At 38.9% G+C, this 23,595-nt stretch overlaps 1 protein-coding gene across 3 annotated transcripts in view; it reads right to left on the bottom strand.

The window, feature by feature from the left end:
* LOC126248384 (uncharacterized protein DDB_G0271670-like) overlaps positions 1–23,595 on the bottom strand; it is a 201,912-nt gene that overhangs the window by 110,885 nt on the left and 67,432 nt on the right. For all 3 annotated transcript variants that reach the window (XR_007545470.1, XM_049949325.1, XM_049949324.1), the window contains exon 5: positions 15,856–16,000. Coding sequence is in view for 2 of the 3 variants with exons in the window: in XM_049949325.1 (XP_049805282.1) it covers positions 15,856–15,867 (12 nt within the window). In the remaining variant the exon portion in view is untranslated. The remainder of the gene's footprint in view (positions 1–15,855; positions 16,001–23,595) is intronic.

Here is a 23,595-nt window from a genome sequence, read left to right as displayed (position 1 = left end):
TTAAAAAAAATTAATAATAATAATAATAATAATAATAATAATAATAACAACAATAATAATAATAGTACCTAGTGTCTGAAAAGAAATACAGGGGTGATAAAACAAAATAATTAGAATTATCATTCATCATTGAGTTACAGAACTCTAACCTTTTTGATGTCATGAAAATTTGGCTATGAAAATGTGCACCACAAAATGTTGAAGTTCACCTCTCTCTTTCTCAGTGATTCACTGTGCAACATTAAACTGCAATAAAATGCATTACAGAAAATCAGTTGTCACAAGTTTCCCCACTGGATAAAATGTCAAACTTTTATAAACATTGCTTTAAAATATTTGTGGTGGAAGAGAAGCGTCAATTTAGAATGACTGGTGCAGTGCAGATAGGAACAAAACTTGAAACTACAGTCTATATAAAATTCCTGTGGCAGAATTATGAAACAGAGCATAAAAAAATTAATGGTATAAAAGTAAACACAGATACTGATGTGAAGTGGGGCACTTCTGAACATAGATCAACAAAGACATAGGGTACAGGAAATAAATTGGAAGTAACTAACTATGGAATAGCAGCCCATTCCTTGTTTCTCAAATTAACTCTGAAGCTCAAGATTAAACTGCATTTCTGAATGTGTTTTTCTGCCAGCACTACTCCACTTTTCCCAATTTCACAAACTCTTCAGTAGATTCTCCCTCTTATATCACCAGTTTTTTAAGCATTAATCTTATTACATTTAATTTTTAAACATTTATTTATAATTATTCAGTTAGTAATTTACATTATTACCTCATCAAAAAGGAAACTGTGCAACTCAACAATGAAATCATAGAACCACTGGACAAGATTTTCATATTTAGGGCAACTAAAGATAACACCTGGATGGATAGACAGGAAAATAGAAAATTTAAAATGGCCTGGTAAAAGAAAATAAGTTTTCAAAGCCAACTTTTCAACGTGTCTCAACAGGAAAGTTTACAATGAATGTGTATTAGCTATTTTGATGTACAGTAGTGGCATATGGACTTAAAAGGCAAAATCCATTCAAAAACTGAGGGTTTCCCAGCAAGAAAACAAGAGACATGAGTTGGGATTCACTAGACAGACAGGAAGAATTAAGTATATCACTTAATTATGACTGCAGTGAAATGGAGGTGGGCAGTACTTATCGCCAATCGAGTGGTGGTAGATGGTTCAAGAAATTACTTTGCTCGATTCCAAAAGGGAATCAGCAGTGAAGGTCAAATTGTGGTAGTGGTAGCGGTTGTTGCTGTAGATAACATAGGTGACCTAGAAACTGCAAAGTTCATAATTAAAGACATTCTAAACACAAGTACTGCAGCCTACAATAGTTACAATGTAAAAATATGTTCATGCAACTCTAACTCAAATAATGTTTCCATAAAATACTTACTGTCTCAGTTATGATGTATAAGAATCTCCCAGAAAACAATTCTAAATAATCTAGGTCTAGCCAAATGTGAACTCCCTAAACACTGACTCATAAGTTTCAGCCAGAACAAAATAGACATTATGTGTAATACAAAAATATTGCCACAATCAATGTGCCATCTAGTGAAATTCAACAGTTAACGTGTTCTTACACTGTACGCTGAATTTCAATGACATCCCTGCTCTAGCATTTGCTACAAGATTCAAGTAACTAGTTGCCACATTTTGGTGTACACATTGTATACCACAGAAAATTGATACTACAATGGTTACAGTTACAGTACGGAATAACAAGCACCTACACAACCAGAAACCCTAACACGATTTGTACATTGCTCCTCAAAATGCCTACGAAAGAGACATATGGATGCAAAAATATTGGTAACCCAGATGCACGTAAAACAACCATCACTGTTCTTTGAGATAAGTTGGCCAGTATTTAACTACCATATTTACCCGAATCTAAGCCGCACTCGAATGTAAGCCACACCTGAAAAATGAGACTCGAAATAAAGGAAAAAAAAATTTCCCAAATCTAAACCGCACCTGAAATTTGAGACTCAAAATTCAAGGGGAGAGAAAAGGTTTAGGCCGCACCTCCAAATCTAAACAAAGTTGGTCCATCGTAATATGAGACACAATTTAGGTCGAATGAATGACGATACAGCTACAGTAGTTTGGTTCGAGTTGTAAGCTTAGCAGTTAAGCTTTACCAGGTAGCCATTGCTATGCATCAGGCGCTCCGTCCGTATTTATATGGGTACCCTTCCTTTTTCACGTGCTTCGTCTAGTTTGAATCGATTGCTTATTTTGCTTTGATCTGATAAGTGCCATTTTCTTTGTTATATGTGTTTACGTCACTCTAAGCTGAAAATGCATTACTGTACTGTGTCATGCATTGTTTGTCGCATTCTGATAGTGCGTGTTTACGGCCTGTCGCCGATCACGGCACGCCTTGCTTTTGTGCGCGCTACCGCCACTTTTTTTAAAAAAAAACAGAGAGAGAGAGGGGGGGGGGGAATCGTCTCATTAGCGAAACAATGGCAAGAGACTGCTATTTGTTGTTACTTACACTGCTGCTTTCTTTGATAATGATCAACAAGAACCATATAATAGACTGCGTATGATAGAACATGTTCTGAATGAGAATTAGGCGAAAATTTTTCTCCGTTTGAAAATCCTTGCGGCCGCTTCTTTAGTACATCAAATTCTGCACAGAAATTAGTCATCTTAGATTTAAAAATCTAGTCAGTTGCCGTGCTTCATTTCTGACTGTATCACTATTAGGTATAAGAATAATACGAACATAAACATGACACGATACGTATATTCTTCCGCGTTTGCTGTTGTCTCACTCTGGTTTCGTAGTTTATTAGGCAGACAGGACTTAAATGAGATAGCAGCAAACATGAAAGAATACATGACATAATGTTTACATTCGTATTATTCTTATGGTGAAGAGAATACTGCATGTGATTCACATTTCATCAGGTTCCTATTAGCAACCATCTCTTCCCACAGGTAGGAAAAAATTCAGAATGTAGAGTTGGCCATATTGACAAACATCCCAGTCTTGCCAGTCAGATTTTCGTAGTACATTGAAATTCTGCCACATTCGAAGATGAAAAATACGGAATTTGTATTTAATTCGTTGAATAATGTATGAAAATGCAGTGGTCGAAACTCGGGGCGGAGAAAAAAAGCTCGTCTTCCATCTTTTTTTTTTTAATTTATTTACTGACGCAGAGGTTTTGGCGCCAGTATTTATCTTTGTGACTACAAAGCATGCCTGTGTAGCGCTACATATATTCTACAGCAGAAGTTAGTTGTGGCGGCACCTACAAACATTTTTCAGAACTTCTTCTTGCGTTGCACTCGATTCTAAGCCGCAGGCGGTTTTTTGGATTACAAAAACCGGGAAAAAAGTGCGGCTTAGATTCGAGTAAATACGGTAAACAAGGGGATTTGATTGATTTACTAAATACACCAGACTGTATGACATGAGTGGAAATTAAGAACAACTTCAGCAACAACCAGCAGCTAGTTCACATGGTATAGGAACAATTTAAGAAAATATCCAGTGTCAAAGTGAGGCTATGTAATGAAAAGGATAAATTGTTACACACTGTAAAGATCACACATTGGGTTGCAGACAGGCACAACAACGAAAAGACTGTTACATATTGAGCTTTCAACCAAAGCATTCTTCAGACAAGAAAACACACACACACACACACACACACACACACAACCCTGGGCACACCCCATGGACACATGACCACTATCTCAGGCCACTGCAACCAGAATGCTGAACTTGTGGCCGCAGCAACTAGCAATAGTGGTCATGTATAAATGAAGTGTGCCTGCTTGTGGAAAGTCTTTTCATTGGGCCTCTCTGCAAATGAGTGTGATCTTTATACAGTGAGTAGATCTATCCTTTTCACACTATTGTTGATATTTCAACCCAGCCTTTCCACTGTTTGAGGCTATGCAACTGTATACAACATAAGCTGCCTTTTCAATTGAAATATCTTTTGATGATCTCTTTCCACCAAAACAGCCTGTGGTCTCTCTTCATAATTAAAAAAATTCTGTGTCTTCAGTCTACAGTAATAGTTCATCATGAGACAGTTACGTAACATTTATTTCTCAGGTCTAACAAATTATGACTGACATTGCATACACCACAGAGAGAGCAGAGCACTTTTTATCACACTGGCCTATACCCAAAAATTTGTATCTGACAGTGATTCTGATTCCCCACCTAGCACAGACATGGACATGTCAGAGGTACTAAGGCTGTGAGTGACAGCTGCGGGCCATCATTGTAAGGAGAGCCAACACCAAGATATGCGCAGCACGTAGGCCACCCTGTGGTTATTGTTTGCCACTGAACCTGTGGCCTGGGCTTGCACAGCATGGCTAATTCCTTGCTGTACTCCATAGGTGTTTGTATTGCTCCATTGCACAGTCAAGTTGATTTAGTTTGTTTCCAGTCTTGAGTGGTTACTGTTTTGGAATTATTCTATTACTATGCTGACTTCACTACATCCTGGACTTGTTAGTGCATCATTCAATATGTGAAGTAAGTCTTTTGTGGACTTGTAGAAATGTGTGTTCATTTCCTTGTGGTTCAGTGCGCCCACCAGAGCTAATGAAGATAAACAGTTTACTAATGTCACACAAGATAGAAAACTGGTGATGAGGAACTTTCTCACTGTGCCGTTTAGTTTAATGAAGCATGGATCCTGAGTCTGTCAACTTGTGGCAGCAGCAGTTGCAGCAGCAGCAGTTGCAGCAGCAGCAGTAGTAGCAGCAGCAGCACACATTGCTGTGCAAGTTTCTTCAAAACCAACAGCAGGTGGCAGTTGCCGTTTCCATCCTCCCCTCTATGTTGCTTCCTTCAACAAGGCAAGAGAGATTTGGGAGGTCTATTTATGACATATCGATCTGCACTGAATGGCAAGTCAAAGTGACGATCCTGGATGCAGTTGAACACTGTTAATGTCATCCTAGTAGTAAATTGAACGAAGTGGTGCAAAAATTATGCCTACTCCCGTACCCCAATAGTTTGAAGTTTTCTGAAGTTTGCAGTTTGATGACAGAACATTATGGTCACCAAACACACGTCATTGCAGTTAGGCTCAAGTTCAATCAGCAAGTTAAACAAAGTAAATGATCATATGCAGCAGGAGCTGCTGATTTACAAGGCTTAGCTCAAAAGTGTGATTTTGCCTGTCAAAAGTGTGGCACAACTTACCCAGATTTTTTAACTCAAGACAATATAAATCACCTGGCTCCACATCATGAGGTTAGTGCAAAGGCTTTAGAAATTTCAGATCCTACTTTGGGTGACGTATTAAAAACTGCTAAGACTTATGAAGTGATTGCCTCACTACAAGCTCTGTTCGATGATTCTTCCGGTTTCAACATTGATAGTGGTATTAGTCATTTCTGTACTCTTAAATCAACTGATGACTCTCAGTTAAGGTCATAATCTGGTTCACCAACTCATGCTTCCAGTAGCCCAGTGCTATGGGATTCAGCAGTTAGTGCTTCCTCATCCTCCACATTAGTAGATATGCACTGACGAAAGTGGTTAGTTTGCCGTCAACTTGTCCCAAAGGGAGCTGTGGCTCCTGAAGAGTTCTCCTCCCTGTCGTCATATGAGAACCCCAGCACAAGTCGTGCAATCAAATCAGGTCCAGAATGCGGCCCTCATCATCACATGCATCACTTGATGTGCCGCAGCATTGTCTGTTTTGCTTGCTGCAAGCCAGGACACCTTGTGAATGTCTGGCTCAGCTGGTGGGCATCAACTTCGGCTGCTAGCATGCTGCATGTTATCCTGCATTTGCCAGGGACAGCAGCAGACGTGATACTGCAACTGGACATTGATGGGGTGATGGTGGAATTCCAGTTGGACACAGACATGGCCATGCCCCTTATTAATGGGTATAGTTACTTGCACAATGGTTCCCCATTGCTGGATGCATTGTAGTGCAAAGTAGTGCTGTACAATGGCCAGTAGATCCTGCTGCAGGATCAAATCACGATGCAAGCTAAGTACAAAAACATAGCTTGGCAACTAACCTCACTTGTAGTTAATTCTTGAATGACTAATAACATTTTTGGTCTCAACACTGTTGCGCTTTTTGGGTTCCAAATCCAAGATCAGGTGAATTTAATTTCTACTGCAATTTCATTCACGGAACTGGATGTGTAGTGTGAAAATTTCAAACAGTTTTTTGAACCTACTTTATGTTGTGCTACAAATTTTCAGGCACACATCTCTTTGAGACACTCAGCAGTGCCAAAAGATCTCTAGAACTCGTCCAATACCGTTCACCATGCATGGACAAGTTAAGGCAGAACTAGACGGTTTGCAGACTCTGGATCTCAGTCTTGTCTAGTCAGTGGGCGACATCTACTGTTATTGCACAAAAGCCTGATGGGTCACTTCAGATCTGTGGTGATTTTCTGATTACCGTTAATGCCCAGGCAAATGTTTGTACCCAACCCCTAGGCAAGAGGAATTATTTGCTAAATTGGCTGCAGGTCAGTATTTTTCAAAAGTTGATCTTGCTGATGAATATTTTCAGTAACCTGTTAATGAGCCTACAAAACAGTTTTTAGTGATTTATATGCCATTCCATGTGTACACACATAACAGATTGATATTTGGGGTTGCTAGTGGTTCTGCAGTTTTTCAACAGCATCTAGAACACCTCATCCAAGAAATTCCTAATTGTGTCAATTACTTGGATTATTTCTTAGTTAGGGGGGGGGGGGGCACGTGGGAGTAGCACTTGTGCAATGACTGTTATTTGAGTGGTTGTAAGCCAATGTCCTGCATTGTTGTTTCATGAAGTGCAGTTTCTTCCAGCCGAGAGTCAAGTATTAAGTAAAGATGGGCTTGCACCAACACAAGACCATGTGACTGCCATTATTAATTTACCAGTGCCTAAGAATCTGAAAGAATTGCAATCTTTTCTGGGCAAAATCAATTACTATGCCAAATTCATTCCAAATGCTGCTCGTATTTCCTTCTGTTTAGCGAGTTACATAAAAGGGGTGCTCCATTTGTGGGGTCAGAGGCATGTAGGGGGTGTTTGTGCAACTTAAGAAGTGTCTTAGACAGCCCCTTGTTTGGTGACATTGTAGCTGGGCTAATGGTTAACAATGGCCACAGAGGCGTGCAACTCATATGAGTGCCTTTCTGTCACATGAATTTGCCAACAGCACTGAAAAACCTATTGCATCTGCATCTAAGACACTGAATTCAGCACAGTAAAATTATCTGCAGATTGAAAAAGAGATGTTGGCCATCATTAAAGTGTTGGGGAGTTCCACGTCTCTGGTACAGAGTTTCGTCTGATTATGAACCACAAGACCCTGCTGTTGTTTGGACCCTATGCAAAACTTCCAGACAAAACAGCGCAATGACTGTAAAGGTAGGCGTTGCTTCTTAGTGACCACACTTATACCCTGTCTTCTTTGCCGTGTGGCCCTTTTGCCAGTACTGATAGACACTGATTGGTGTGTTTTGCAATGGACGCAAACCAGCAGCACACTCTTGAGTTTCCCATTACGGTGGGTGACATATGGGCAGAGAGGAGCCAGGACCCACTCCTTTTCAGGGTGTTGTCCACAGTGTGACAGGCCTGACCTGAACATTTGCCTAAAGACATGGACTCAGAGTGGCATATTTATTTACCCATCAGGCACAGACAATGTTATGGAAGGAGTCATTTTGTTAGCCAAGGATGATGCAGAATGACAGGTGGTTGTCCCTCCTGCACCCCGCTTCCACATTTTGCATCACCTACATATTGCACATTGGGGAATGTGCTGAACAAACGTAATGACACAGTGCCATGAGTATTGGCTGGGCAATAAATGCCACTGATGAACATACTGTCTGCAAATGCTATGCCTGTGTGCATAACCAATCGGCTCCAGCACAATGTTTTAATTTGTGGTCCCGCCCCGACCACCCATGGCAAAGAGTACACTGAGATTTTGCTGGCCCTTTCCAGGGAGTGGTGTGGATCTTGGTCTCTGGCACCCTTTCATATTTCCCGCATGTAGTGCAAAATTCTACATCATCATCTGAGGCCAAGGTCTGGCCTTACCTACTATCTTTGCTACAGAAAGGGCCCAAGCTAGATTTGTTTCCAATAACAGCCCACAATTTACGGCTTCGGCATTTCAGGATTTTTGTAGACGTAATGGTGTCGAGCACCTGACCATCACCCCATTTCACCCGGCATTCAATTCGGAAGCTGAGCACTTGGTCAGGACATTCACATCACAGATGAAGAAAATCTTTATGTTGGCAAAGTCAAGCGATCCACTCACCAGCTTCTGGCCATATGCCAGTCGAAGCCTGTCAATAGGGGTAGCCTAGCTGAGATTTTGCACAGGTGCTGACCACATACCCTCTTTGACCTGTATTCGGCGGCATGAGCTCCACACTCCCATACCTTGCTGTACTACTGCACCTGCTCTCATGTGTGGGCTCACATGTTTGGCAGAAATTTCAGGTGGATCCATGGCGGCATGGTTAATAATAGGGGGTGATAGATGCTAGAGGTGGCGGTCCTCCAGGAGCGGCTGGTCCGTCACTGCAATCAACTCTGCCCACAGCATGGTGTGACACCCCTGACTCCTCCTCAGGCACTGATAAGGAAGCACTGCTGGACTATTTGCAAATCTGTAACAGCCTCCGAGTCTGTTCCTTCCCTCTCCAGCCCCTACTCCAGAGCAAGGCGCTACTGATGGGAATTACATAATGACAAGCAATGGGAGCCAATGAGGTTGACCCTCTCCCTCACACCACACTGTGCACGACTCCTGTTCCTAACACCAGTGCCGCCCACTCTGTACGATTGTCAGATCATGTGGGCTGACCCTAGTTGTTTCCCAGAGGTCGTTACTTTGCTTCAATCCATGCAGATGGTCCCACCTCCCACTCTGACCATGGAGGGTATGCTACTCGAGCCAGTGGTGGGGATTCCCGATTTTCCTTCTCCTTGTCCTCAATGCAGTCTGTGCAGGTGAGGCCATTTCTGTCCCTACATGCCAATTTGTATCCAACCAGTGATTTAGATTGCATGGCAAGCACAGATCTGGATATGTCAATGGTACTAAGACTGCAAGCGGCTGCTGCGTGCTGTCGTCATAAAGGGAGCCACTGCAAAGATATGCATGTCACGTGGCACCACACCGTGGCAACTGTTTGCTTCTCAGCCGTAGCCTGTGGCCAGGGCTCGTGGCGCAGCTCATTCCTTGCTGTACTTTGTAGGTGTTCAAATCGTGCCACTGCACAGTGAAGTTGACTAAGTTTGTTTCCAGTTTCAAATGGTTACTGATTTGGAACTGTTGCATTAGTATACTGACTTCATTATGTCCCGGACTTTTAAGTGCTTTGCTCAATATGTGTACTGTCTATTGCAGACTTATAGGAATGCATATTCATTTCCTTGTGGTTTGGTGTATCCACCGGAGCAAGTGACAAACAGTTTCTACCCATGCCACATAGGTTAGAAAACACAGTCTTACACATACATGTACCTTCATAACTATTGGGTATGCAATTTCCCTTTATTCAGAAGCACGCAAGAAAGTAAGAGTGTCATCCCATGTAAAGCCAAGAATATGATGCTAATACATAATATATCAAACAAGAAAAGAAAGTCAAGAACATTGGTATTTAAGGCATCCAAAGATTAAGTATTTCTTGTTACACTTCTAATCTACTAGAGTGGACATTACCATATTATAAGCAAGTCAACAATTCTATGTGTGATATTATTACCACAATACATTTGTACTTCTGAAATGCGAAACATTTTTGTACATTGTGTGCACAGTAGCTATGGTTGACTGATCTGCCATTCTGTACAGTATGTCTCCCAAATTCACTAATCATAGTGGCACAGTCTATTTTTTTTTTTAATGTTGTTCCCCCCCTCCCCTTTTCTTACTGGAAAAAACCTTTTATCCCAACAAAAAGGTTTCACTTTCAAGATGAATGAACAGTACAAGGAAACTGCATTTCTCACAGTATTAACAATATTTTTGCTTTTTTTTCTTATATGGTGATACCTCCTTAAAATGAGAATCATGTGGAACAGGGTAATAAGTTTCTGCCCATATGTACTTCAAAAATAATTTGCTATTCTTTATAACAAGAACACACTGGAAGATGTGTTTGCAATAATTATTAATCTTATTTAGAGTTTGAGAAATTAATTCCTCAGTAAAATTTCCATCTTCCATTAAAAACTGATGAGGACACCATTCAGAAACAAAACACTCTGACTTGCTCCTTATACTTGCCACTAGAAATTATTCACAACACTTTTTTTATTTTTTCTTTACTTGATGCAAACTGTTTCTTCCAGTGATTTATCTTCTTCTTCAGTCAATCCTGGATGACGATATAAAGGGGGAAAAATCATTTTTCCATCAAAATACCTACAACCAAGGACTGGCCACAACCACCTCATTTGAAGAGTAACAGTATTATGAGAAGGAAAGTTGCTACTCATATAGCGGAGATGCTGAGTCGCAGATAGGCACAACAAAAAGACTCTTACAATTTTAGCTTTTGGCTGTTAAGGCCTTCTAACGATGCTATGAACACCATCAGCAACTCTTGGTGTTTGGTTGAAATTTCTCTGCACTCCAGAGTTATCCTTACATGTGACACCTTTTCGCCCCCCCCCCCCCCCCACAGGTGTCCTAGTCTCACAGTATTTTGTGTACCAAATTTAGCTGAAACTGATCCCAGCATTCCAGTGTCACATTTCACATGTCACTCCTCCTTACCTCTACCCTCACACTAAGGAAAAATGTTGTGACTGGTCATCAGCCTCACAACCCTGAAAACTGCAGTGACAGTAGCACAATTCATTTCCAATTATTTTTGCACATCAATATTTCAATTGAGCTTTCCTGAGCGTATATACTGAACTAGCTTACGAAAATGTGGTCAAGCAGTATTGTCCAATCCACCAATATTTTGACAAGTTATCTTCCGATCTTTATCACTTGTAGTGATGGGGAGGTTCCCACAAAAATATAAGATGATATGGACAATTCTGCAGATGTGTTTCCAAACATTATTCAAATGGTGTATATGTCAGGAAAATCTTGAAAAGGACACACTTCTTACCGCTATTGGACAAAACTGAGCAATTCTGCCTGGTAACATACTTATGAAGTTTATAAAAAACGTTTGAAGTTACAATATATGTGACAGATTCATAACAGAAACTGAGTGCAAAAAACATGAATATTATATCTACTACAGGGCTGTTTCAGAGGAAACTAGTTTGAATAGGATGAGGGGGGGGGGGGGGACTACACAGCAGAAGGGAGCCTGCAGGGGATACAAAGTGACAGAAATAAAAACTTTTATAAACAAATGTACAGCAAATATTACTGGGATAACATCACATAGGAAGAACACTATTTCAGAACATTGGTGAAAAAAAATTGTAGCCTTGCAGAAAAAGAAAAAAAACCACCTATGGATTACTGTTCATGGTGGCTCATAAGGAATACAGTAAAACACCTTTTTAAAGAATCTCTGGGAATCAAAATAAGTTTCCTTTAAAAGGTAATTTTCCTTAACCAAGAATTTAGCTCCAGTACGCTAACAAAGTGATACATTACCAGAACTTGGAATTTTTTTAATGCCATATCTGTATCAGTTTAATCACAACAGTATTGCTACTCACTATAGAGTAGATGTTGAGTTGCAGACAGGCACATCAAAAAGACTACTATACATGTACGCTTTAGGTCGAAAGGCCTTCTTTTAATGTAGAAAAACACACACACACACACACACACACACACACACACACACACACAGTCTCTGGCCACAGGGGCTGGAACACGAGCAAGTGTGCCTGATGCGAGTAACAACCTGAGTGGTAGGGGCAAGGTGGTAGCTGGGGCAGAGAGGGGAAAAAGACAGCAGGTTGGGGTGTGGGAGGGTGTAGTGTCGCATGTGGAAGCATGTAGGGATGTAGTGGGGACTGGGAACAGGGTAGGGCTGGTAGATGCAGTCGAGAGGTTTGAGGAGGAGAGAGGAAGGGGAGTGAAAAGGAGAGAATTGGAGGGGGAGGGGGAGAGAGAAAGTGAGGGGGGGGCTAGTTGTTGGTGTGTTGCTGAAGTGGGAGCACAGAAGAGAATATGTGGGGGGAAGGGAAGGGTCTAGTAAAAGCTGAGGCCACAGAGTTATGGGAACATAGGATATACTGCAGGGAAGTTCCCACCTGCACAATTTAGAAATGTTGGTGTTGGCAGGAAGGATCCAGATGGCATGGGCTGTGAAGCAGTATTGAAGTGAAGCACATTGTATTGGGCAGCTTGTCTAGCAACTGAGTGGCTGAGCTGCCTCTTTTCCACAGTTTGTCAGTGGCCATTCACGTGGACAGACAGCTTGTTGGCTGTCATGCCCACATAGAATGCAGCACAGCAGTTGCAGCTTAGTTTGTAGATCACTTAACTGCTTTCACAGGTTGGTTGGTTGGTTGGTTTGGGGAAGGAGACCAGACAGCGTGGTCATCGGTCTCATCGGATTAGGGAAGGATTGGGAAGGAAGTCGGCCGTGCCCTTTCAGAGGAACCATCCCGGCATTTACCTGGAGTGATTTAGGGAAATCACGGAAAACCTAAATCAGGATGGCCGGACGCGGGATTGAACCGTCGTCCTCCCGAATGCGAGTCCAGTGTCTTTCACAGGTAGTCCTGCTTTTAATAGAATAGGTGATGCTTGTGACCAGACTGGAGTTTATAGCTCTCCAAATTTTTGGGTACAATACTGATGAAAACTTGAACTGGAAGAAGCATATTGCTGAGCTTCTCAAACAGTTAAGGTCAGCCACTTTCGCTCTTCGTGTAATTGCTAATTTGCGAAATAAATAACCAACCTCCTGACTTTTTTCCATATTTCCACTCAATAATGCCTTATGAAACAATTTTCTGTGCTAACTCATCACACAGAAAGAAAGTATTGATTGCACAAAGGTAAGCAGTGTGGGAATAATATGTGGAGCTCACCAGCAGTAGGTACCTCTTCAATAAATAATCCATCACAATTTGAGAAGAATAGTGATGTCTATACCTACAACACCAGAGGGAAAAAAATATATTTATTGCCCATTAATAAAGATGTCAGTGGCTGAGAAATGAGTTCAACATGCAGCAACAAAAATTTTTGACCATTTACCCAATAACATCGAATGTTTGACAGGTAGCAAAGCAAGTTTTAAATCTAACCTAAAATCATTTCTCCTGGGCAAGTCCTCCTATTCCACAGACCAACTCCTGTTTTAATATCTAGTTTTTAAGTGTAGCTGCATGAGAAGGACAAAGAAAAGCGTTAATTAATGTTAACTCTAATCATGTATCCATAGCCTGTAAACAGACTCATTCCACATCATTTCAATAAAAGAATTGTTCAAATGCTCTATGGAATATGAACCTAATTAACTAACTAACTGGCCGGCCGCTGTGGCCGAGCAGTTCTAGGCGCTTCAGTCTAGAACCGCGCTGTTGCTACGGTCGCAGGTTCAAATCCTGCCTTGGGCATGTGATGTCCTTAGGTTAGTTAGGTTTAAGTAGTTGTAAGTCTAGGGGACTGATGACCTCAGATGTTAAGTCCCATAGTGCTTAGAGCCATTTGAACCGTTTTTGAACTACCTACCTACGTACCTACCTACCTACCTAATTCATTTTGGTAGGAATCCAAGAAATGGTGGTAAGCCACCTAGCGATGGTAGGGATAAAAATATTTAGGAATTTCATCACAGCTAGGTTTCAGTTTGGAAATTGCTTAATATTTATTTTTTAAAAGTGGACCTTTTCTCTAAGTGGGGTAAGTTAAAAACCAAATTTCAAACACATCATTCTTATAACAATTTCACCAGGACCAACAAAAATAATTATTAAAAACAGGTGTTCCTTACAAGTAGGTTCATTGACACGGGTTTTTGCTGTAAGTCATACTGCATAAAATTATAGTTTTCATGTGGCAGATATCCAGTACATTTTGACAAGTGTAGTTGGACCTTTCATTATGAGGCCATCCTATTAAAGTGTTGTCACTGTGTCCCCATCAGCAGACACTGTTCACTGTTTCAAAACAGTAGAATTCAGTGTTCTGTTTGTGTGTGTGTGTGTGTGTGTGTGTGTGTGTGTGTGTGTGTGTGTGTTTCAATTCTATTCATGTAATTAATATCACCATAAAAGAAGAGACACAGATGTCTACCATTTATTGATGTTCTAGATTGACAGGAGAAATGTGGGGAATCTATGGGATTTTATTTACCACATGCTCACCCATACAGATTTTAACTTTAGGTTTTCAGAGATGCCACAATTTTTCAAATACTGTACATGTGTAGGATCCCTTGGAAACTTATTTTACCACGATCATGTACCACAATATGGTTGCCTCCATGATTAAATGGTAACTTACAGCCTTTATTCAGAATGAATAGGTATTTTCCTTATAAAATCAATGAGGCTCTAAAGAAGAGAACCCAATATCAATCCCAGGAAGAAGATGAAAATGTGATCAAATCAATGTTTTTATCTTCCAAAATAGACAGAATCATGAACAAAGAGTGATCTTCCAACCACCAATCAAAATTGTAGCTCTTCTAAGCACAGTGAAGAATTATCTGCTTTCACACTATTACAAAATTCCACAGTAACGTGATAAGTGTACCACAAGGCTAACTACATGCACAGTATAGAAATGGTGCATCAAACATCTGCACTACACTGACCACCTTATGGAAAAAAATTGATTAGGCAACTTAATCAATTGAGATGATGGTTTTCATTCAAGTAATGGACAAAAGCCATTTATTTTTTATCTTTGCTACTAGAGGAGTTTTTGTGTGCAGTCATTTGATAACTGCACACTGCCCCTACTTTGAGCAACAAACTATCCAACTCTCAATCACACTGTTTCATCTATAGGATAAACTAACAATAGGTTATACTTGAAATGTGCACTGACTAATATCTCAGGGAATAAACAAGACAGAACTGCACTTATGACATCAGTTTCTGACTGTCCTTTGAAATCACTGAACAAATCAACTTGAAATACATCATTACGAATTATCTGTCTATAACCAGGATCAGTCAAGAAGGAAGGAGAATGTTGTGAAGACTATACTCTGGAAAGATACAGTCTCAGAAGAGATTCTTTTTCTACAGAATGACCCTATATATATATATATATATATATATATCACTGCAGGCAGATAGCATACAGTAAAAAGAGTACACATGGGACACAACAAGAGGCCAGATATTCAAAACAAAAAAATATGAGTAATAGATTGGAAAATGAAAAAAAATCTCAAAATTATGTAGAAACAAATACGATAACTTCATTGCAGGCACACATGCTCATCAATTATTCTCACGTTTCTGTGTTGTGCTAACAAGAAATTTCATCTGAGAACTTATGTAATGTCCCTGTAACAAAAGTCCATATTTCAGCAACTCTACACACCCAAGAGTAGTAAATATGTAACAACAACTTTTAGCCGTCTTTGAAAATTCCAGTTATCTGTGATTTAAAAAAAAAAAAAAAAAAAAAAAAACACCAACAACCTCAATTTGAAGCTGAAAACTGCTACAAATGAGATGCTTATTATTATTATTATTATTATTCCCAGTGATAAAGTTTCAACTATTATTTTACTATCTGAAACTACTAGCATTATCACAAACATGACACACATCCACAGTTATCTACAGTGCTATGACCTTCCTTATCAGCTGTTTTTTGTTAACATTTATGACAGAAAAAGTAAACAACAACAAAAATAACGTTTCCTTGAATTGTAAAACACTGGTACATACCGCCATCATCATGAATGCAGGGCTACAGAGCAGTTTGTGCTTTCGGTAATTAATGCAATTAGCAAATACAGATAGTCTTCAAATTATACAGCTTTCTGAATAAAAACCACTTATTTCATCATACTATGTTGTCTCTGCTTCATACCTGCAAGCAAGCAAAGTGTTAAGTTTTTTACTACATTGCCAGATATAGCTGCATCAAATATTCACCTGCAAACATTTCCTTCTCTTTTACACAGTGAGGGGGACTTCATTAATACATGGTTCTTTCTCATGCATTTCTTTATATAGAATTTCACAATTACTCTGTTACAATGTAAAAAGTACATATTGCACCTATTTTATTTCTATAAAGTAAAATCAGTATCCAAACATAAAGTACACCTAACTGGAACAAGTTAAAATCTGGGAGCACAAGTAATACAACAACATAATGACGGAAGTTCCAGCCAGCTTCACCTCACCGAGGGCCTACCAGAGTGTGCCATATCTGCTCTACAATCTCCAACTCCACCCTTCATCTTCTGCCATTCCACATCACAGCTTTATGATGGAGGAATGCTAATTAAAGGCCAATTGTAGCTAAAACCAGCTGTGTTACTTTGCATGTCTTGTCTCGGGAACTACTCCGAGAACTGACTGTCATCATGAAACTATGCTCTCATATCAGACTCCATTTTTAAGTTCCACAATTATGAACTTTAAAATGCTCTGCAAGTATATATCGTCATTTAATTCTACAGGACTTGTGGCATTTCTCTCATTACATAGCTGCATTTATTAAGAACTAATATTTGTTTAATATTCCCAAATTCTGTGATTTTTCAATTGTGCTTGGCTTGCTCAAGACAATTTTCACTTTTATTCTTACTACGAAACATGTCTAATTTAGATAAACACAAAGAAAGTAAGTCGGCAAAGTGGTTACTACATTTTAGTTTGAGCAGTAAATCAGCATGGCGTCCGAAGTACTGCAATTTATTCGGAAACACCAGTTAAAACTGCAAATATCACAGGTGGTTAAGAAATAGTAAATGAAACTGCTCAGTAAACAGTAATATTTGGTAGCATTCAACTGTAATGTCTGCCCTCCACATAACTCAACAACATGTTGACCTCACTGGAGATGTAAAAAGTTATGTTTACAGTCCAGTCTATTTCCCCTGACAACTCTCCTCAACTCTCAAGCAGCTTTTTTAACTTTGTTACCCAACCACTAAAGAAGCAGTTTTGAAAAACTGCCTTTTCCAATACAAAATATCAGCTTAAAATTTTTTTTGTAAGTGCCACCTATTAATCAATCTTTACAATGCATAAATACCCGTCATTTATGAATTCTGGGCATTTGCTCAGGTATTTATCCTGGGCATTTGTGCCAACTTATAAATACACAGGCATTTTACACTGTTAGTCATATGTTGACTTTCTACCTACTACATGATATCATCACCTAGTCCACTCATGAGGGGGAAGTCCTGGCTATTATTCAGGAATTTGAAATATTGCCAGCAGCAGATAAACAGTTTAAACAGTCATAGGAGTTGACAGTATTAAGTTCTGTACCCTGGCAAAATGCACAAAGTTATCACCACATGAAAATATGAATCCTTCACATTGTTTGTATTTACAAACAGCAGACATCACACACACTTTAAATAATTCTGCAATGAAAGAGTGTCCCCTTTGAATGAACATGAGAGCAAACAAATAATTTAAAGCAGCCAAGAAAAAAAAATGCAGCTGTGAATTAGTAATCATCAACATACATTTGAAAGAGAACATTCTTTCTCCATAGGCTTTAGGCTTTATTCTTTAACTGTAATTACAGTCTGAAATTAACTACTTTCAACCTCATTGGTATTATGAAGCACACACTGTAAAACGATCTTGGATATTGCTTTACAAGTAAAGGCTGTATAATTAGGTTTGGGTGGTGAGAGATGCACAATTACCAATGACATTTAAATAAGCTAAGTGCAAGACATACAATGAAAGTATATAGCCTATGCAGGAAATGTGTTCTCTTATAAAAAGATTATTCTAGTTGTGTATCCAAATCTACAAAAGAAAATTCAAACACTTAGCTGAGGCCACAAGACAAGTAGTGCATTATGTATGAAACACATGACCACGGTATTCGACTGAGACAAAGATGAAGCCAGTCAAAAATTTTCCATGTTACACCAAAGGCTGCTGCTAGTAAAAAGTAAAAAATTCACTCCATCACAATTTTAAATGTCATGTGATCAAAAGAAATGCAATTACTCTCCACTGCTTTCCGAACAAAATGTTTTTAGTGTGCTGAAGACATAACCAAAATTTATATGTGGCACAAAACTTGATCAGCACATGCACAGACTTATGATGACCAAAACACTAATATTGTGTTTGCGACCTCGTTATGGAGACATGAAAACTCTTCCTAAGGAAAACAATGTAGAACTTCTCAAAAGCTTTAATGTAAAATAATTTGTCTTTTTAACTGGAATTACAATGCATATTGACCAGTTTCATCTGTAGATAAACAGGGGTGCTTTCAACTGAAATTGAAAACTGTCTTGAAAGCCGCTCAAAAACAAACATAAGATTGGCACTGCCCTCAAATGTTTAGAAAGCTATTGCTGTAATTCTTTCAATGCCACAATGGCTTGCTCAAATTTCATGTTTTCTTTAAGCCACTGAACTTAATCAAAAATAAGTTGCTTCTCTCCCAACAGTGTCATACTGAGAGCAGTCTGCAGTCTACTCCGATTAAAATTTGAGGCCTGCAATCCATCCTGTAACCTCCAACTTTCATTCTTGCTTTCCTTTTTTACTTCAGCAATTCAACAACAGCAGGGCTTAAATTACAAACTCATTCCCGGCATGTCCTTAGACTTAACCAAAATACTTTGCAGTAATATATCATGTCTCCATACTGTCTGTTCAATTCCATCAAAAACTGTTGCAACTGACGATTTACTAAGGCATACGACTGCTCAAAATTTACTTTTCTCATTACCAATTCCATCATGTGTTCCATGCCTGCATATTTAACACAAAATGCTTCTTGATATACGGAACAATGAATCCCATATCTGTCAATCGTTACAATTTTTAGCTCTTTCATCATCGACCAATTATTTAAATTCTTTCTGTGCTGTTGAATTTCTGTATCATAGCAAATTTGCAGTACCCACCGATTATGGGACTACAAAATAGATATAGAGAATTCTCATCCTTCCCCTCTGTGATTCCCATTCATTTTGAAAGGAATTCAACAGATCACTAGACTGCCTAATTGAGCAAAGTCACGTTGACCAAAATAAGCTTCACCAAATTCTGGAAAAAAGTGTTGCATCACACTGCTAAATGAAATGTCATAGTATACCGAGAAGGACCGAGTAAAGCCGAGACATACAGAGTAGTGCTGAGAGACTGAGCCTTCATAAACAGTAGTGCTGAGAGACTGAGCCTTCAACCGCACACAGTCTGCACATTGTGTATTTGTGCAGTTTTGCACACTGTGACGACCCTGATCTAGAGAGTAAGTATACCGCAGTGTGCAGTCACTTCTGTAAAGACACCAGACTGGCCCCAACTTAAGCTGACCCATGTCACAGCCTTGTAACCAATAAAAATAGATAAAAAGCCCACCACAGTTGGAAACAAGCCACGTTATTTCACTTGTCCCACCTTTTGTGCAATTTCATACTGGGCTCCCACGTTAGGCTTCACTACCTTCACTCAAGTATCATTACTTTATTCCACAAAATTTGCAGTAATATTTGTTCTATATTCTGTTTTTATAGTTTTTTAAACACATCTGGGTTGTTCATAACAACACTCACTTGTATCATGCATATTATCTGATACTAAATCAGTATTTGTGATTTAGTTAGCGCAGCACATCATATAATTGACATATCATGTCACATTTAGTTTTTTCTTTCAATACGAGTATATACTGGCTGCTTTTATCAAAAATTAACACTATTTTCGGGTTGAATAGTGAGTATAATCCAAAAAAGTTTCGGGAAATAAGTAAACTTTTGTCCTACGTTTTTCTATTGCTGTAACAGAAATTTCATTTGTGCATTAATTTAAAGGGAATTAGTAATACTTTTAGCTTGACGGATCCAGAAATTAAAAGAGAATCAGCAAGCTTATTTTAAGGTTATTTGTTCAGTGTTCTGTAAAACATAGTACCAGACACAATGCAGCCCCACTGCAAATGCTCTTCTTAAACACAGAGCAAGTTTTTTAACTTTTGTACATAGCTGGAAATTGCTCAAACTACTGACAAGTGACTGGAAGCTGCTGCAAATGAATGTGTTGGGAAGACTCTTGAGAGCAGTGTAGCAGATACCAAAGGTACCTCAGCACTGTCCTCTGCAAGAAATACGGGATCTATCACTATTTGTCCACTTGACTGTGAGTAGTGTGGCAGTGGTAGGGCTAGGTGCCTTGTACAGGGGAGACAGGGACCAAAGAAAACTCAGGATGTTATACCCATCCTCCTAACAAGTTCAAGGTCCTGTCTTCTAATGACACCAAAATTGAACTAGTGAGACTCAGTTCACCTGCTGTGTCCTGTATCAAGAAGCAGCAAATGCAAAAGGGTCAGAGCCTATTAATCATTGGCAATTCAAACATATGACAAATAATGGTACCCCTAACAAAATGGCAGCAAGGGATGGGAAAGATCATCATATACACTCAGTGCATATGCCTAAAGATCTCATTCAACATGTTGAAGAGGTTATTCCAGTGAAACAGGGTGGAACTAACTGCAAATTGTGGTGCACACTGGAACAAATGATCCCTGTCATCTGAGTTCTGAAGTAATACTTTGATCATTCCAGTGATTAGCAGAAGAAGATTAAGAAGACCAGCTCTGACCACAGAGTTGCAATGAAGCTGACAATTTGTGGCATTGTCCCCAGAACTGATTGTGGCCCCTTATTCTGAGACAAGTGAAGACTTTAACCAGAGACTGATGATTCTAGGACAAGCATGGTAGCAACTTTTTAGAATTGTGCCATAAGGTAGAGAACTGTAGAGTTCCACTAAATGAGTCAGATGTGCACTACACACCAGAGGCTGCTACCAAGGTGGCTGACTGTGTGAGTCTTTTTACATTAAGTGTGTCTTCAGCCAGTTCAGGTAACGATAGCTGTAAGAGGCCCAGAAGTGTCAGTACAAGATACAAAGAAATAACCACTGCAAGTAAGAGTATTAAAATCCTAGTGATTAACTGTTTAAGCATTTGCAAGAAAGTGCCACAGTTTGAACAACTCCTACAAACAGTGCAGCTCACATAATACTAGCCACAGAAAGCTGATTAAAACCCGAAGTTGACAGCAGTGAGGAGACAGGTGACAGGAAGGGCACCCTGCCACCCTTTAAATTACCCAACATAGACGTGGGACAAAGGCCAAAGAAAAAGGATGATGTGATGACACTCGCAAACCAATTAAGTATACATAGCCTGTAAAGTGACTTTTTCCACACTGTTTTGATAGAAATTGTGCAAATGATCTACGGACCATTTAATTATCTATATTACTAAAAAGCTAGCTCAGAATGCAGTATCAGTTGCAGTGTGAGGGGGGAAAAATTGATTTTCAATATTTCATGTAATTATTGCTGAATTTAAAATGCTGTCATAATCTACTCATTAAGACTTACAATATTATGTGAGCAGTTTAACACAATGAGGCAAATATTACAGTTTGAATCCATTAGGCACAAAAATTTAATTTATTACTTCTTTACTACTAATCCTATTCACAACACGTTTTGCATACAATATCCTCAAAGTATCACTTAATGTACCCGAAAAATCTTATCATTGTATGACATACTAGTTCAGGAGATACAATGTTATAAACATTGAGATGCATGAAAAACTACATTTTGCCCAAAATGCTGAGCCAATTACTCCATTTATATTCACCCAGCATTTCATAATGAGCACGCTCAGTGATTTCCAATGAACTATTAGCATAATTTCAAATTTTTCCTTGACCTTTCCTCACTTACATGCTTAAAGGTATATATTTAAAAAATTAATTCATTTGCAAAGTACCCATTTGTTTGAAGATGTTTTATACATGGGAATTTGTTTCTTAAAGAATCGGGGGTTTATTGATATTATCTAACAGGGAAGGAGTGGACTCCCAACTAATTCTCTTAATTTCAGAAAAAGTATCGATTCTGTTAAATTGTTTAAACTTTTCTTTGGTGAGGACCTTCTTTTCCATGACTGCTGCTAACACAAGCTAGTATGCCAAAAATAGCTACAAATATGCAGCTAGATGTTACTTGCTAATGGGCTGAAAGTATTTTTCCCCCAATTTCACTTGTATCTGGTTATTGTCAGCTTTGTAGGTTAGGTCAATGTTATACTGGGAAATAATTAACTACTTTCAGAAGAAGGCTATTTCTGTTATGGCATGGAACATACTTATGAAAATCATGACAAACATAATTCAGAAAACAAAATTTTTCTACGGAATGGCCTCTGTGGAAATACTGATTAAAAACTGATGTAATTTTATCATGAGGATGCAAATTTGTTGCTGATCAAGACAATGATACCATTTTATGGGAGACAGGGAGCAAAACAATATACATATGGTAATCCAATTAGATACAGTTTATAAGGCCTCATGCCTTTTCTCTCATCCTCACAATTTGGTGCAATCTGCTACATATCAACGAGAGAGAATAGGTAACACTATCCCAATACTAGGTGCTGGCAGATCTATGAAGAGATCATGGTATAATAACAATAAGATTGTAAGATCGAAGAGTTGGGACCACTCCTTTGGGAGACAACAAGAAAATACCTAAGAGTGGGAGAGATTATTTTTGCCATTCAGCTGATCAGAATCCAATAATTACTTTAGTCTATGCAAAATGTTAATGACAATTTCACTGTTGACTCACACAGGCCTGTTGGGAAAACCAAACAATAGATCAAGCAGCTAAGAAAAAAATCAAAATCAATTGTACTATGTTACCCAGAATAAAAAATAACCTAACCTATGGAAGGAATAGACTTATATGAAGAAAATGCTGTCAAATATAGAAAACAAATTAAAAGTTAAACATTGTACTGGTAACTCATAATATTCCCTTTAAATGTATCAGCAGTAAATGCTTGGCAACTCTTTATGTGAAATACAAAAACCATGAAAGAATGCCAACATCCTGATGCACTCACACAATGGGTAACTATGCCGAACTTACTAAGTATTGGCAAAAACATTTTATGAGAAGGTCTCTTGCAAACTCTCTCCGATCCTCAGAGAAGGAAATGCCATAAGAAGCAAGATATCATACCATATCACATCATAATCATAGACACTATTTGACGAAAGCAGAGGGGCAGACATGATGTGGACAACACAAAAAGAAATCAACTTTGAAATGTCTTAAGGATAATGTTGACATCGATGGGGGGAGGGGGGGGGGGGAGGAGAAGAGAAAAAAAAATAAATAAAAATAATAATAATAATAATTTTACTTTCTACAAAGTTTTACTTATGACATTTTAATAAATTATTAGTCAATCTTTCATGTACGAATGACAAAAAAGTAACTTAAATGCCATGTGTGTATTTTTACTGTACACTATAGGTATAAATATCCAAAACTGAAAAGAAAGTCAGGTTTGATTTCTTGGGGAATCAAGGTGTAGGTGAAAATGGCACTATCTACAATGTCTTTGGTTCACAAAGACGAGGAACCTAA

The sequence above is a fragment of the Schistocerca nitens genome, chromosome 3 (assembly GCF_023898315.1).
Source record: "Schistocerca nitens isolate TAMUIC-IGC-003100 chromosome 3, iqSchNite1.1, whole genome shotgun sequence".
Lineage (NCBI taxonomy): Eukaryota > Metazoa > Arthropoda > Insecta > Orthoptera > Acrididae > Schistocerca > Schistocerca nitens.
This window is presented reverse-complemented; position numbering and strand designations above follow the sequence as displayed.